At 42.6% G+C, this 15,595-nt stretch overlaps 1 protein-coding gene across 1 annotated transcript in view; it reads right to left on the bottom strand.

Moving 5' to 3' along the window:
• The window catches only part of LOC116066081 (protein eva-1 homolog A), an 82,163-nt gene that overhangs the window by 31,520 nt on the left and 35,048 nt on the right, over positions 1–15,595 (bottom strand). Inside the window, exon 5 of the mRNA XM_031321866.2 lies at positions 10,468–10,611. Within this exon, the coding sequence (XP_031177726.1) occupies positions 10,468–10,611 (144 nt within the window). The remainder of the gene's footprint in view (positions 1–10,467; positions 10,612–15,595) is intronic.

Consider the following 15,595-nt stretch of genomic DNA (forward strand, 5'->3'; position numbering starts at 1 on the left):
GCTGTGGAGTTATCTTGTAAACAAACATTTATAATAAAAAAAGTTATATTTACATTCAGTGTTTTCTCACCTGTTTCTTTGTCATAAAACATTTGTAAAGCTGATATCTCAAACATATTAAATCTTGCATCGTTTAGACCCGCGTTTGCTAGATTAGTCTTCTTCCTCCTGGCGCATTGCTTTATTTTTCGGCACTATTTTGCTGCGAACTGTCGATCGGTGGTAGAGCGTGAAACCGTCAGCAGGATTTGTGTTGCCACGAGCGTGTGCATCCTTGTGTGCGTGCATGTGATTCAAACAAAACAGGGACCCCGTCTTGAAAACATTGCTCAGTGGTGCTACTAAGGGTCAAAAACTACACAGAGGGACTTGAATTGTAAAAATTGTATTGACAAAATACAATATTCACAAATCAAAATTACTTATTTTAGTAAATTGACTATTCAAACAAGAAAGTTGAATAAGATATAAAGAATGTGCTGTTTATTATGTTTTTATATAAAGACATCCCCCCGGCTACTGTTGTTGTTTAAAACATGACCAGCAGAAATATTTGGGAGGTGTGCACGTTGACTCCTTTGCGAGCCTCTGAGACCTATAGTTACCCAGAACACCGTTCTCTGCGTGGATCTACAGTGACATTTAAATGTATCCTGCATACCCCCCCCCCCTCACACACACACACACACACACACACACACACACACACACACTAATTCTACCTTCTCCCTTCCTCTCTCCTTCTCACTCTGTCCTCGTCCACCACAGGAGGAAAACTGAAACCAGCCACAGACTGGAAAGCATTAGTCTGCCCCCCCACTCCCCCCCACCCACCCACTCATCTCTCCGATTCAACACACTCTATGTACAAACGAAAACAACAATGATAGATCATCACAAAAAGAGTGGAGAGTTGTGTTCGCAGTGAGAGCAGAGTGACACGACAACAGTAGTGTACACAGTTTCCGACTTTGTGAAGCCGACAAAGTTGGCAGCCAGTTCTTGTCCAGAGCTTTGCTTATTTTGCAGTTTCCAGCCCAACAAAGAAGCAGTTGCTCATTTGGGAAAACGGGCCAAGTAAAAAACCACAGGACTGGAGTGAGAGGGGGAGATGTTGTGATGTTTGTGTGTAGTGTTTGTGCATTCAGTTTGTGCATGCCGTGTATAATCCATTTATGCTTGTTTTAAAGTGTGTCTGTATGTTTGTACATGTGTTTGTGTGCAAACATGACTGGATGTGAACTTGACTGCATGCTCCTATTATACTACATTTCTAAAGCAGACAAACAGCCTAAAGCCAAACGCAGAACATTCCTCTGCTCTGGAAAGCGCTTCCTATGTTGGGGGCTGGAACGGTTACAGGGACATAAGTGGCTTTGACTAGCGGCAGCAGAGCGACAGACCCCAAAATGATCATTAGAGAGGCCTGCTTTCTCCCTGTTCGCATACAGACCAGTGCCAATGAGACCTATAGCCTCACTAGAAGTGCCACAGAGGCCAGGTCAGACTGAGTGGTCAGTATTGAGACAGTAGGACAGACAGGAGGGAAGATAGACATTGATTATCTGCAATGTCATGAGACTGTCTGCACAATGAAGATAAAGTGAGCATTTTTGCAAATCTACAGTGCTTAAACAGAAAATCAAATAATCACTAATTAACTCAAAAGTACAAATCTCCACCTCATGCCCCTGATAACACACTTAGCAACGACTACAATAAATACATCCACCATAGAATAAAAACAGTTTCTAACCATAAACAAGTAGAAATTTAGCATCTACTATGCTAATACTTTAGGACATGCCTTTCATCATCAAGGAGTCAAAGACATTTTATAAGCAAACTTAGTAATCAAATTCTTTACTTGAGCAAAAGTAGCAATACTACAATATAAAAATACTAATCACATGTTTTGTATACATTCTTTTTGTAAAGTACCTGTAACTGTTAAATCAATGTAGTGGAGTAAAAAGTATTTCCCTCTGAACTGTAGAGGAATAAAAGTATAAAGTAGTATAAAATGGAAATACTTGAGTAAAGTATCTCAAATGTGTACTTGAGTAATCAGCTCTATTGCACCACTGGTCCTCATTGATTGAACCACTGACACTTGCCACATACAAACATGATACAGTATTATCACTGCATGGGTTTATCTTGTGTTTCAGGTGACGATGCACATTTTGACATTTGCCAACAGAACTGATGAGCCTCTTGAACACCCCCAAGGTTTGAATCGAGTTCATCATACTCTGAAAGTTGGCTCTGCGCCTACAGTATCATGCAGCAGTCACCTGTGTTATCTGTCTGTATCAGTACAGCTCTCTGTCTGTGTTTACTAAGCAGTCTGTAGATAGTGGAATCAAAGCGTCACACAGTCTAGTTTATGTTTACAGTTTTGTCTATTTTCATTAACGGAACTTTTTAAAGTTTTGGTAGCATGGCACAACACAAAGTGAATAGCGATGGATACAAAACCCTGCACAACTGGCTCAGGGGGAAAAGGAAAATGAGTTCTGAGAACCCTCTTAACTCACATTAGTCATATGTACTGAAACGAGATACAAGGCTTTGTGGACGTTTTTTACACCAACAGGCAAAATGATTAGAAACTAAGGGTCAAAGTAAGGAGTAACAACACACCTCTCTAGTGTGATGTAGAAAGCAGCAATCAGCCATTTCGTTTTGCTTAAGTTTCATTCGCCTGAAGGGTTTGCTCAATTTTTACCTGCATTGCCAACAAGCACAAATTAGAAACACTTCATAAGCACCACACCAGAAACTATAATGAGCCTTGTTTATTCATGGTTTATTTTACTCATCTTATTTTAAATGAATATAATACAATTCAAACTTTTTATTTTCTAGCATTAGAGAAACTGCAGTAATGACTTAATTTCAATTTTATTTATAGTGTCAAATCACAACAGGAGTTCACAGGACACTTTAGAGATAGAGTAGGTCTAGACCACACTCTATAATTTACTAAAACCCAACAATTTTGCCCCCAAGAGCAAGCATTTGGTGCGACAGTGGTGAGGAAAAACTTCCCTTTTACAGGCAGAAACCTCGGACAGACCCTGAATCTTGGTGGACGGCCATCTGCTGTTGCCGGCATGGACACAGAGACACTGATACAGATATACAGATATGGAGAAATATGATTCATAATAATTATAGCAGTGCGTAATAAACTTTTTCTTTGAACAGATTTAGATTAAGTTGCATTTTATTTCTAATAAAATAAGAAGACTTTAAAGGATTAGATTCTAAACAGTGCAACAGCCTATACTGTAGAATTTGCTTCAGATTAGGTTGTGTTACATACAATTATACAAGGGAGCTGCCACCTGAAATAAAACTCTGAGCATCTTGGGAAGCAGTTACCAGTTCAGTGGATTTCTCCAAGGAACTATATACTATATACTAACTCAATCGTTCCCCATGCCCAAATTTATATTTTCCTCAGATAGTCAGGAACATGAACCAGTCCACTTCCAGCTCTAACCTTGAGGCTATCGCTGTCGGAAATGGTGGACAGAATGGAGACAGAAGAAAAACAAGGAAGACAGACGAGATGAAAGGCAGTGAGTTTGCAAGTTGTGAGGGTGACATGGACAAGGAAATGGAGAACATTGAAGGGGACAGAGTAAGGAAAAGACTGCAGACACCGATCACGCATAGCGAAAAAGACAACATAGAAGTGAGTCGAGAAAATGAAATAAAGCAAAGAGAGAAAAGTCAGGGAAGCTGTGAGGACTTAAAAGGGAATTTAACACCTTGTCCATTTTGTTCAAGGTGCATTTAATCTGATTAACCTTCTTACAGACCTTCCCTCAGAGCCAATGACCACATCGGCTGGGTATTAAACTAGATTTGTAATGTATGCCCACGTTGCATATAGCCGAGTTTGTTTGAAGGAGGGAACACTACCAGAATGAAGGTGTGATTTCAAACAGTTTTTTATTCACTTGTACGCATTTGTGCCAATGTGTGTGTGTGTTGTGCTACATGTTGCCAAATCAGCCAACAGATACCAGATGATGCATGTTGATGAGACACAGGGCCAGACATCAGCTGACTGAATATGCTGGCAAAGCACAATCCCACAACCCGTCGTGTCAGCAAATCACCATGGCAACAGTGTGTTCCCGCCAAACAACTCCCTCCATGTTACTCGTCTTGCTACGGAGACCACACCCTGCGTGGCTTCAACTTTCAGCTAGTTACTTTACAGACTTTAGAGATTATATCATACTGTACCAATCAAACTCAATGCCTTTTATGGGCATTGGCTGGATCAACCATTACCACTATTAATGCAACACACACACACACACACACACACACACACACACACAGGTCAGCTGAGGTCACATGCTGTGTGTTTTCTCGCAGCAGTGTTCCTGAGAGTGCCAGCTGCGGCTGTTATCCATGCAGGGTTTCTGCAGAGTCAGGTCTGTGTTACGAGGCTGGGGAGCATTTAGAGAGGCCACTTCATTCCTTTCTGCTTGCCTCTCCACTCACTAAAATCAGACACACCACGGATCACACTTGGGTCAAAGACTGTTTTCAAAACACCTTTTTCTGGTTCTTGGTTGGTTTCACCCTAATAAAACCATGTGTGAGGTGGGTCATAATGATGCAATGAGAGCCAGAATCCTCTGATGTTACCACCAAAGTATTTGAGAGTGAAGTCAGGCCATTTCCTTTCCATCCTGTGATTGACAATGTACTTTGTACAATTGGATTGTAGGTCACCACACCCAATCGGGCTGTGCACTCAGGTGAAAACATTCTCAAAGAATTAATTGTTTCTTTTTGGCTAACAAGGTACAACTTCAACATATTAAGTAAAAAATGGACATGGCTGGCGTTAGGACAGTACATGCATGCTTGGTTCAATGATTGATTAAAATGAGCCACACCTGCCCACAACTGTTATGCGGTATTTCTTTTTTTTTTTACTATTGTTTCATGGAAGCTGCTTCAATCAAGTTGTACATTATCTAATCAAGCAGCATTGACAACCCTGAAATGGAGCTTCCTAAGAAATACAGTCTTGAAATAAGTCCATAGGGAGGTTGAAGGAAAAAACTGTCTTTGCTTTATAAATCAAAAGTAAGTTTTGTTTTTATCACACTCAATTAATAAAGGTTCTCTTGAGAATCACGGCCACAACAATTGCAAAAAAAGGGAACAAATCCACTCTAATAGATTGATCTTGATAGAAAAGACTTCAATAATGTAATACATCAATTTGTAACTCAAATTTCTCTGATTTGAGAAATGTACCTGAAAACTGTCATTAACAAACTATGTGTGCAAACCTGCGTACTGTATGTGTCAGATTAGAGATACTGGAAAAAGTGTTCATTTAACTGTCCACAGTACTGAGTGCGTTTTTGCCTCCAGTCCTGCAGCTATAGGATGAGCTATAAGGGAAAGTGACAGAGCCCAGCAGCAGCAGCAGCTACTGCCTGCCTGGCTGGACTGCAGTTCCACACAACTGGGCCAAAATAAACATCTTTCCCACAGTCTCCTCTGCTGAAATGACATGAATGTGTGCAGGGGAGCTGGACGAGTGTGTGGCTTGCAGCGGTCACATGTGTGCCTCAAGTATCTTTGTGCATGTATATTTGTGTGTATGCATCTGTGTGTATGTCTGTATAACCAATTGGGATAATCCAAACCCTCAAGCTTCTGAATTACATCTTTATCTTCCTCTATTTTCCCCTGTTACATCTAAATCAGCCCTAACGAGCCACATGTGGGCTGACAGAGCCTCTGCTACTCGGATTGTGTCCATTACAAACACCACAGTCCAGTGACCACACCTCTGTCAGTCCCCTGCAGTTCAGTCTCTACAGTGTTACCAGCTCCTGCAATATCCTTTTTAAGATGACGGAAGAATTAGCCAATTGGTGAAAATAGAAGAGGGAAAATTTCCTTTTAAAACCAGCTTGGACAATAAAGGAAATTATAGCATTATATTTTAGTGAATCTTATGAAGTGACTTTTGACAACCACCAGAAATCTAATAGTATTACGTTTGTTTTCTATAAAACTCCTACATTAAAAGATCAAATTCGAAATGACTTTTTGTCGAGTTTAGTGTGGAAATTGAAACAAGCAAAACAGGCCCAGAAATAGCACAGTCGCTGTTTTTTTTTAAACGTGATGAGTGAATTTGACTGACTGGTGAGTCCGTTATTACAAACACATCATATTAAATTAAATTTGAACATCTATGTTTTCATGGAGTTTGTTCAAAATCCATCTGATGATAAAGATGCATGATTTGACCAAAAGCTACAGAATGGCTATTAAATGGACCTTAAAATAAGACTACTTTGTCAAAAGAATCATCGTATTTGATTTGTAGTAATGGTTCAGTCCATAAGTTTAAAGTTAGTTCAGCAGCTAAGCTGCATTAGCCTCGTGAGACCGTCTCGCGAGCTCCAGTTTTCCACTCGCAGATCAGTCTGGCATCTTGAGATAGAGAAAATTTGGAGCTGTTCGCCAAACGACCGACAAACGACCAAACTGAGTTTTGAAGCGGGTTTAGGTGTGACGCAACGAGAAGCGAGAAGAGTCTAAACAACATGGCGGCTTCCACGGATGAGATGAGCGTAGCTATCGCGCAAGTTTTATCCGAATTAGAAAGTATTCCTTCATTGAAAGAAGAGCAAAAAACGGCGCTGGAGGCTTTTCTCGGAGGAAAAGATGGTTTTGTTCTTCTCCCGACTGATTTCGGCAAGAGTTTGATATATGAACTGGCTCCGCTAGTCGTGAAGAAAATTAGCCTCGTGAGACCGTCCTGCTCTCGCAAGCTATCTGGCGGAATCAGGTTAGTGATAGACAGATGGTTTATCCAATCAGCTAACCAGTATTTTCGCCCCTTCCCAAAAGTTCTCCAATGGAAAGTTCCCAGATGGATATGCCGAGCAAATGTGAAGCAATCCATCTGGCGGAGTCAGGTTAAAGCTGCATAGCTTTGTTTTTAAATCTGGTCCAAAAGCCGTAGTAATGGCAGTATATTTGAAAACACACATATATCCTATATGTGTTAATTAATAGACTCATTATACTTTCATTAGGATTTATTTTTAGAGATCCTATTTGGTTTCAACCCCAGGGTTGGAAATGTCTGAGTTGCCTGTTCCACCGAACCCCCCTTCTCCAAACCCAGACCCCATCTTAACCAGCTAAGTGCCGCAATTAATCCATTTCCTCCTCAGAAATTAGACCTGTTCATTAGGCTTTCCATAACCTTTTATCCCCCTGAAAGTCTGCTCTGCGTGGTTCAAAAAAGCCTGTGCGGCTTGTTCAGGGTGATCCATTACACCGCAGTGAACGCTCTCGAGGGAAAGCCTTGAAGGGAGGTTTAGGAGAGAGGCCTTGATATAAAGTCTGAAACTTTAATATCTCTCAGGGGAGGAAAAGAACTGTGCTCTGTTTAGGGAGGCCTGTGTCTGGGACTGACACAGGAAGGAGAAGAGAAAGATTCTGCTGGATATGATCTGATCAGCGTGGACATCCATAAATCACATGTTGTTACATGAAGTTTAAAGTTATATATGTTATCGCTGGTACAAAGAAGCACATACAGATGCAGGATGCCCTCAGGCTGTATCTCTTAACTCACAAAGCAGAGGAAGGATGATGCTGTGGGGCTGCAGAACAGGCCTCAGAGGTCTGGTTGAGCAAGCTGTATAAATAGGACGCTTCCTACACATGACCAAAAAGACAAGCTTACACTAGTCAAACAGCATCAGACAGAACTGAACTTTTTTTATCAATTATTATACATTTTCATTCCTGCAGCTTAAATAATGCATAGGTTAAATCCTGACAAATTAACCAGCACATTACAAGAAAGAAACTTCAAAGGGGCCATATTATTGGAACCTTGCTTTTTAAAGAAAGTGCCTCGAGCAGGCTCATTCATCAATCTCCAACAGTTGAGGGTAAATGTTTCCAAGTTTAGCCTATAAATAATTTGCAAGACAGAACTCGTTGCTGCAACGCATGTTAAACTTCATCTTGTTCAAATACAAAGACGTCAAATATTTAGAGCTGTGATCGGACTCCTGGCTGAAGTACTTCTTTTGACAAACAAACAAACCATAGGGACTCCCTCCAGAGGGAGTTGGATGTAAATGAAGCCTGACAGTGGCGGCTGTGCGGAGTGTGTGTGATCTGCCGGGAGACTGATGGCAGGTTACGGACCATTTGCTGCTGTGTTATTGCTCAGAAGCAAGTCCACCCCTGGGGCTGTGTGAGGAAGAAGCCGGAGCTCAAAGGGTTGATGGCTTTATAAATCACAGGCAACCCGAGGCTGATAGTGAGTTCATAATGTGAATCAAACATTTACTCATACCTACGTGTGTGTGCGGTGCACCCAAACACCAACCTAGACACAAATTCATGCACACATGCAATTATTTTATTCTTGGCAGGCTGCAAAAGCCCCTAAAATAGCACTTAGACAGGAACGGTAAAGATTTTAAGTGGGTTAACACCTCCTTCAGGCAATGTGGTTTATGCTACCCATTTAGTGGCACAAAAACTCACACACACATTCACACTCAAAGTTAACTTCATGGATTTTTAGAACAAACCAAAATCATGTTTTCGAAAACTCTAGAGTACCTCCAAAAGTCCATAAATCTTGTGCTATCAATCACTTTCTGTAAGTACCACTTTTTATTTTAGCTGGAACCAAACATTGCGCACACACACACACACACACACACACACACACACGCGCATGCATGCATGCGCGCGCGCACACACACACACACACACACACACACACACACACACACACACACACACACACACACACACACACACAATCATGTGCAGACAGACATCCTTCGTCCTCTACTCTGACACAAATGGGGTCAATCCTACATATACTCGACCACCAATGAAAGAGGATCCCCCCAAATTACTACTTTGCTGGAGCCTGGAGCAACCAGTGACTTCATGTCTACAGCAGCTAGACTGATTTACTCACGTTTAACCCTCTCCACCAATACCACAGCGCAGAAAACCAATTCCCCCCCTCACAGCACGTTGTTGAATATTTACACCATCCCACATCCCCTACATACCTCACACAATTACCAACCAGATCTGTTAGGAGAGCATGCTGTGTTATCAGTGACAGATAAGGGAGGTCAGTCAGAGCCAAACGACTCCATAAACATTGTATGTGTGTTCTTGTCTGCGCTGACCGGTTGCTGCTGAGACACAGGATGGATGGACTACAATCTGACAAACACACAGCATTTGGAGACAAAGGACTCAGGGTGGTGGATCCTCAAAACCAGACAATAAACAAGCCATAAAGTGTGATCAGAACATAAGAATTAAAAATCAGCCCAATTGCAAATTCAAGCATTTGATAGAGCTGTAGAAGAAGGACAGGGGGAAATGCAAGGATGCACACAGGATTTGATTCATTTACAGTCCTATGAGGCACATAATAGTGATTTTCAGGCGACTCAGAAAATCCGATCTTTAAAATCAAAACTTAAAAATCACATAGAAATGCCAAACATAACAGTGGTCCTGCTCTGGATCTGGGTCTACATGCCACTGATTGTGGTGTAAAGGATCCAGGTCATGGTGCTGATTGATCAATTCCTGGTGCTAGAGGCGTCTGGATAGCGTGTGTGTGTATGTGTGTGTGTGTGTGTGTGTGTGTGTGTGTGTGTGTGTGTGTGTGTGTGTGTTTATGCGTGTCCGTGTGCGTGTGCGTGTGTGTGTCAAGTGTGTGGTTAATGAATTACAGCCTTGACAGGTCCGGATTAGCCCAGGGGTGGGGAACAGATAAAAAGGAAGACCATCATTCTCCCTCATCCGCAGACGAAAAGTCAAAACAGAAGATACTACGCCAACGTTGTTTTTCTTAACTCAATTTTGGATGTGTGACTTGAACATGGAAAATAAGTTTAGAGGCTTTGAACTTCATGTTTGAGCTCAGTCTAACTAAAGAAACTGGTTCAATTGCCAAAAAAACAAACCCTGCATTCTTTCAGAAAGCATTATATTCTAAAATGTAATTATGACACTCTGTCCCTTTAATGAAATCCTTAAATTTAATTTAAAAGTAAATAGAAAAGTACTTCAAAATATAAATAATAGTAGCCAGGACACAATATTTCCACTGAGGCTACCATAATACAGTTAGTGGCACCAGTCCTATATTACCTTTTATTGTTAACTGGTAGAAATATCTTTATAAGTGTGCACCCAATAGCATCATCATCATACCTTGAAAATACATATTATTCTTTTCGAAGTATAACGGATCCCATTTTAGAGCTTGTAATTCTAAAACACAGAGCTAAAACATCATAAAGAGTTTTAAGTCAAACTGATTACTCAGTGAACATCACCCCCTGGTGGTAGGGAAATGAAGCCCTCAGTAAAAGGTGCATGGGGACTCACCACAGGTGTAGATGACACTGAGGTACTTCCTGGTGCCAGAGTAACACGGGTCTCCAAAGTCTCTGGTGGAGGCTCGAATCAGACAGCTTTTCTTTCCCTGGCAGCGGGCGGTCAAAACCTGCAGAGCCACAGACGACTGGCAGTCTGACAGAAAGATGGAGAGGGGTGGGAGGAAGTATTGAATTATTAGACATCCAGACTGAGGAAAAGTGATAAAGCTGTAGCTAATTATAAATCAAAAGAGGGGTCACTGTTACTGGTTCTATACCTTTTCTAATAACGCTTTATTTGATGGTCCATAAAAATACTAATTTCATTGAAAAAAAAACTAATTTCCATTAGTCAATCAAAAACATTATTGGCAAATAATTTCGATGATTTGAGTTATTTTCTAAGCCAACAGCCATTACAGTTACTGTAATTGAAAAACGTTCTTCTACCAAAGTCTTTTATGGAGGTCAACTTAACATACAAAAATGTAAATATGGTCTTTCTGAGTTGTAAAGTACAGACAAGAAATGTAATAAATATGGACAATAAAGTTTTCCCCAAAAGAGAAAAGAATAGAATCTCTTAGCAGAAATGTCTCTATAAATCAACGGCTGCTTGTAAACTCTACCCAGCTATGTAACTACCATATCAAATCTTTGTTCGTTCTTATAACCTCAAATGAATGAGTCACTACATTTATCTTATTAGATAATCAACACACATTAGAAAATCTCTTATCCATATATGATGCATTACCAGAAACAAACTCTACATAACTTTATATTCTTATATTATACTGAATATATTGCACATATGAGAGTGTTTGATGGACAAGTAGCACTTCAGGCACAAAAGAACTACATGAGTCTGTCAGCTACAACAGAGATGGACACACACACACACACACACACACACACACACACACACACACACACACACACACACACACAGAAACCATACTGGGGCCTCACACTGTCTAAAAGGATACCTGATCCAACGTGTGTGTGTGTATGGAGAACATACATTCATACATCATCCCTAAGCAGCCGCCAGCTCCTCCAGACCCTCTGTTCTGCAGCTCTCATGGCGAGACAGATGAGGCTCTTCTCTTTCCTTTTTCCACTCTCACTTCCTTTATTTCTCACATTAATAACAGGACTACAGGAAACGATAAGCCGCCATGCTGTGTTCGCAAATGTTTAAGTTCACTATTTAGAGCTCAGAAAACCAGGTTTACAAGCCCATGTTTTAAAATAGGGCTACAACAACGAACGATAATAGTAATTATCCGTTCACCTGCTTATTATTCTCTTGATTAATCAATTCATTGTTTGTTCTAGAAAATATCCGAAAATAGTGAAAAGTGACTAGTTTTCAACCTACAGTGCCAAACCCAAAGATATTCAGTTTATATCATAGCATGTCATATCAAAGCAGCACATCTTAACATTTGAGAAGCTGGAACCAGCAATGTTGTGGTACTTTCAAACAAAATATTTTAATGGATTTTCTGGTGACATAAAATCGATCAATCAACCATTCCTTTCAGCTCCGTCTTAAAGACAGCCAGAGACAGACCACGGTACATAATCTGTTTGGAAAGCAGTGGATTGTTGGGCTGCATGATTTTAGCCAAAATAATAATCACAATTAATTTTCTAGAAAATAAGATGCTTAATTATGTTTTCAATTTATTTATTTACTCAACATTTTGACTTCAACTACACTGGCAGAGGGGTCTGGAGATAAAACATTCCAGAGTCAAAAAATTAGTAGTTCAATCTAATAAAAGTGTTTATAAAGAGACAAAACCTGTGGCTGCAAACTCATTGATAAACATTGCAAATTCTGTTAACCAAACTTGCTAACTAACTAGCTAACTACCTGTAGTTGAATCAGTATTTTATGTTCCACCACGCAAACTTCAGTGACACCCCAAACTGAGGTGTGAGGAACGCTAATTAAGTTGGAAGAACCTCCCGCTGAGGCTTGTGGGAATGTGGATGGGCCGGGGTTCCACACGGATGCCTTCCACAGGCGCCCACGGTCCATCTCACCCCTAAAAAACAACACAAGGAGATGAGCCTTTGAAAGTGGACACTGGGCTCTCGCACTGTCTGCCCCGGTGGGCCCCAAAGAGAGACAGAGAGATCAGACAGGTAGGGAGAACAGGCTGGTTAAGGCTTGGCTCACATGTCAACAGGCCACAATGAATTATGGCACGGGTCAAAGGGCAAATGTCCCAGTCAGGAAGTTAAAGAGGGAAATCCAGTGGTCATGCAGAGTGTCAACATTGAATGGTCCATAACTGTGCCGTCCTGTCTTATTGGATTACAACAACCATGATCAAGGGCCACGCTTTATTTCCTGGTAATGACTGTGTTTGAAGCAAAACCAGATCAAAGTTTACGAGTAGAAAAAATGAATGGGAACCTGAATCAACGTCTGTCCACTTGGACGTGGTTCGAAAGGGCAACCGAACACTCCCCAGCAGGAGCAGACACTGGAATTCCCAACCAAGATGAATTGAGACGGGAAGCCTGTGGGAACCAGTAAGTGTAACTGGATAACTGATTAGACACCTCAAAGGGTAGACAGTTCTCACTGTCACTTTAAATACAACATGTTTGCGTTCACTGATTCACAGTGATTTCAGGAAACTTCCAAGATACTTCTGGCACTATGATGGCTTTTGGGAGAACCTAATTTCCTGTTGCCTTGAAATATACTTGTTTATGCCACACTGCTTGTCTCAGAGGAGTGTGTCTCCAAAGAACTGAATGCAGCTGTTATTTTGGTACACCTCTCCACATACAGACCCGCCTCTCTTCCTGCTTGTTTAGTGCAGTAGAAACATGTTTGGAACGTGCCTGCAACAGTTTCCACCATAAAGGAATATGATATAAACCAGTGTCAAAATATGTTTAACACAAATGTGGTTAATATCAGTATGATTAGAATGAATGTTTACTCAAGTCTGATAAAATGAAGAAATACAAACAAAGTAAATAAAATGACTTAACTGCCAAAGTCTTTCTAAAATCTATAGGGTGGCAGGCAGCAAGAAAAACAATATGATTAAGCAGCACTTGAGTTTTCGGTGGCTATATGCTTTTCATTCTAAAAGGTGTAGACCGATATATTCAGTTTACTATCATATATGACAAAGAAAAGGATCAAATACTTACATTTGACAAGATGGAGCAAATATTTGGCACTTTTGCTTAATAAATTACTAAAATGAATAATTCATTATTAAAATAGTTTGCGGTTAATTTTTTGGCTACAACTAATCATTGCAGCTTTAATTGAGGTACAACAGTATTTCAAATCTCTCCGGGAACCATCACCTTATCGTGGTGGAGAGGTTTGTGTGTCCCTATGAACCTGAGGGCTGTGTTGTCTGGAGCTTTGTGCTCCTGGTAGGGTCTCCCAAGGCAAAGTGGTCTCAGGTGAGGGGCCAGACAAAGAATGGTTCAAAAACCCTATGAAAAAACGAGGTAGAGATGATGTGACCCTGCCCGGAGGAAGCCCGGGGCCCCCGTCTGGAGCCAGGCCCAGATGGAGGGCCCGTCAGTGAGCGCCTGGTGGCCGGGTTTGCCATGGAGCCCGGCCGGGCACAGCCCGAAAAAGCTACGTGGCACCTCTCTCTCCAACCCATGGGCCCACCACCTGTGGGAGGAACCGCTGGGGTCGGGTGCGCTGCCATATGGGTGGCAGTGAAGGTCAGGGGCCTCGACGGACCAGACCCGGGCAGCAGACGCTGGCTCTGGGGACGTGGAACGTCACCTCTCTGTGGGGGAAGGAGCCGGAACTTGTGCGGGAGGTGGAGCGCTACCAGTTGGATCTGTTGGGGCTTACCTCTACGCACAGTCTCGGTTCTGGAACCATACTCCTGGATAGGGGTTGGACTCTTTTCTTCTCCGGAGTTGCCCAGGGTGTGAGGCGCCGGGCGGGTGTGGGGATACTCACAAGTACCCGGCTGAGCGCCGCTACGTTGGAGTTTACCCCGGTGGACGAGAGGGTCGCCTCCCTACGCCTGCGGGTTGTGGGGGGGGAAACTCTGACTGTTGTTTGTGCGTATGCACCAAACAAGAGTTCGGAGTATTCGGCCTTCTTGGAGACCTTGAATGGAGTCCTGTATGGGGCTCCAGTGGGGGACTCCATAGTTCTGCTGGGGGACTTCAACGCGCACGTGGGCAATGATGGAGACACATGGAGAGGCGTGATTGGGAGGAACGGCCTCCCTGATCTAAACCAGAGTGGTTGTTTGTTGTTGGACTTCTGTGCTAGTCATGGATTGTCTATAACGAACACCATGTTCGAACATAGGGATGCTCATAAGTGTACTTGGTACCAGAGCACCCTAGGCCAAAGGTCAATGATCGATTTTATAATCGTTTCATCTGATCTGAGGCCGTATGTTTTGGACACTCGGGTGAAGAGAGGGGCAGAGCTGTCAACTGATCACCATCTGGTGGTGAGTTGGGTCAGAGGGTGGGGGAAGACTCTGGACAGACCTGGTAAACCCAAACGGGTAGTGCGGGTGAATTGGGAACGTCTGGAGGAGGCCCCTGTCCAACAGACTTTCAACTCACACCTCCGGCGGAGCTTTTCGTGCATCCCTGTGGAGGCTGGGGGCATTGAACCCGAGTGGACAATGTTCAAAGTTTCCATTGCTGAAGCTGCGGCGGGGAGCTGTGGTCTTAGGGTCTTAGGTGCCTCAAGGGGCGGTAACCCACGAACACCGTGGTGGACACCGGTGGTCAGGGAAGCCGTCCGACTGAAGGAGTCTTTCCGGGATATGTTATCCCAGAGGACTCTGGAGGCAGTTGCAAGGTACCGAAGGGCCCAAAGGGCTGCAGCTTCTGCCGTGAAAGAGGCAAAGCAGCGGGTGTGGGAAAAGTTCGGAGAAGACATGGAGAAGGACTTTCGGTCGGCACCAAGGTGCTTCTGGAAAACCGTTCGCCACCTCAGGAGGGGGAAGCGGGGAACCATCCAAGCTGTGTACAGTAAGGATGGGACACTGTTGACCTCAACTGAGGAGGTAATAGGGCGGTGGAAGGAGCACTTTGAGGAACTCCTAAATCCGACTAATACGCCCTCTATGGTAGAGGCAGAGCTGGAGGATGATGGG

This window comes from Sander lucioperca, chromosome 19, assembly GCF_008315115.2.
Source record: "Sander lucioperca isolate FBNREF2018 chromosome 19, SLUC_FBN_1.2, whole genome shotgun sequence".
In the NCBI taxonomy this organism is placed as follows: Eukaryota; Metazoa; Chordata; class Actinopteri; order Perciformes; family Percidae; genus Sander; species Sander lucioperca.